Here is a 2,049-nt window from a genome sequence, read left to right as displayed (position 1 = left end):
CTGCTGAAAAAGAGTGAAGGTAGATGTTTGTTCGTAAACTGACCTTGCACAGATTCCACTGTATCTTTCTTCTCTTGCACCAAACTCTCAGTATTGCTCTGAATGATCTTTCTTAGAGTTACTAGCCATTCTTCCATCTCCTGCTCAGTTTCAGCTGCGAGATAGTGGCTGTACTTGTCTATTGTCTTCAGTTCAAATGCATAACGGCGCATCTTAGGACACTGAACAAACAAATAAGACAAAGATTTGTATTATAGTTTCCTCAGTGACTCAGCACAGTATCTGCCATAAGGCTCCTCTCTGTGAAAGCATCCTGAACTGAAATACCATGAAATACAATGCGAGCACCCTCCCTGACATGGCACTTCAGCAGTAATCACAGAGCTCTTCGCAGCTGCAGCCAGTGTACTCTTGTACACAGGTCCATGGCTGTCAGCTACTCTGAAAGTGGAAGAAAGCCAGATTGAACCACAGACATTGCACTTAGAAGGAGGAGCAAGCTCCTTCTTATGTCGTCAGACCTCTCCTATTTACCCAGAGAAGCCAGGAACTGCATTTACCTGACACAGTAAGTAATGTTGCACTCCAGGACACTTGGAAGAATCTATTTTAAAAACAATTGGTTCAATGCAACATTTCTGAGTTCTGCTGCCCTTTAAACAGCATTTTCCAAAAAGAAGCCAAGGCAAATGTAACACAACTTGGGAAGTACAGCCTGTACGTCACTGAGGTGTGTGCACTACTTCTTTTTCTCTTTTAAGGTAGATAAACAGAAATGCACAGCTCTGACACATCATGCTGAAGCAAACCACCAGCATAACTACCCTGTACCAGCTCCACCACATTCAGGGCTTGAAGATTCTGCAGAGATAGCAATGGCAGAAAGCAACAGCAGCAATCCACTGCTGCACTTCACTCTCAGCATAACAAAGCATACCCAGATTTAAGCCCTGTAGAAATACCCGCTCCTAAAACCTTACAAGCCTTTTGCAGGTCATAAGTCCCAAAAGGACTGCATATTTGTATGGACTTACTGAGGTGTAACTTAAGAAACAAGCTGGTGTGAGCAGCAAACAGAGGAAGAAGGTGCCCAAGACTCAGTCACACCAATTATTTACTAGCTTCAACCCTCAGGATGTCTTGGAAGGCACCTGACCTATGATAACCAGATAACAGAGATGGACAGAGCAGGGAGACAGCAGATGAGGTAATGATGAAACCCTTCCATTTTACTCTGACAGCAGTTCTTCCATTTACTGTCTTCTTGGCCAAAACTACTGCAGCCTTAGGAAATGCCTTGCCTGCCTTTTAATCAGATTAGCTGACAGAGCAAACCAGCTCTGAGCTACTTTGTACATCCACGCCTTCACCTTGATGGCACAGACCTTGAGAGAGCACGTCTGTCTCAGAGCTAGCAATGCATAAGCCCACGTACAGCCATGCAGAAAGCACACCTACCTGAACAACATCGTTGCAAGCATCCAAGAAAATACAGCCTTTGGATTCTTTTGAAATTTTCTCATCTTTGTAGGAATTAAGAATATAGGAGCCATCTGTGAGTTGTGACAAATAAAAATACCTCCTCTTGAATACCTGCAAAAGTAAAACGTCTTGCTCATCCAGGTATTCACTGTTATACATTACAAACCACAGCCACAGTATCTGCCCTCCTGCTTTTGAGAAAAGAGTGTAACAAAAATCACTGATGACATTAGAGTGTTGCAGATTCACCCCTTTGAGTATGACTCGTTTTTATAAAGAGAGAATTCATCATCTTCTTTGGTGTTCATGTCTTTGTTGTTATTGTAAGTTTACCCATCTAAAGCAAAGCCCCAGGGCTTCCAGCTCCCCTCTCAGCTGGCTCCAGCCTCATTTGTGTTTACAAAGTAATGCTGCACAGTAAATTCAGATCAGCACATTGCATGAATATTCAAACCAGCCTAGAGCAGGTGTTTCCAGAGCCTCTTTGATAAAGACCTCAATTAGAATTACAACGCAATTCTCTGGAAGACTCTGGAACAGACATGTGGAAATTCCTAGCACTCAAAT

General features: G+C 43.0%; 1 protein-coding gene across 1 annotated transcript in view; it reads right to left on the bottom strand.

Moving 5' to 3' along the window:
• DOCK11 (dedicator of cytokinesis 11) overlaps positions 1-1,593 on the bottom strand; it is a gene marked incomplete at both ends in the record, with an annotated part of 30,622 nt that extends 29,029 nt beyond the window's left edge. The window contains 2 exons of the mRNA XM_008943888.1: positions 44-221; positions 1,459-1,593. Coding sequence (XP_008942136.1) covers positions 44-221; positions 1,459-1,593 — 313 coding nt within the window. The remainder of the gene's footprint in view (positions 1-43; positions 222-1,458) is intronic.
• Positions 1,594-2,049: the final 456 nt, after the last annotated feature.

The sequence above is a fragment of the Merops nubicus genome, unplaced genomic scaffold (assembly GCF_000691845.1).
Source record: "Merops nubicus isolate BGI_N331 unplaced genomic scaffold, ASM69184v1 scaffold45320, whole genome shotgun sequence".
NCBI lineage: Eukaryota > Metazoa > Chordata > Aves > Coraciiformes > Meropidae > Merops > Merops nubicus.
This window is presented reverse-complemented; position numbering and strand designations above follow the sequence as displayed.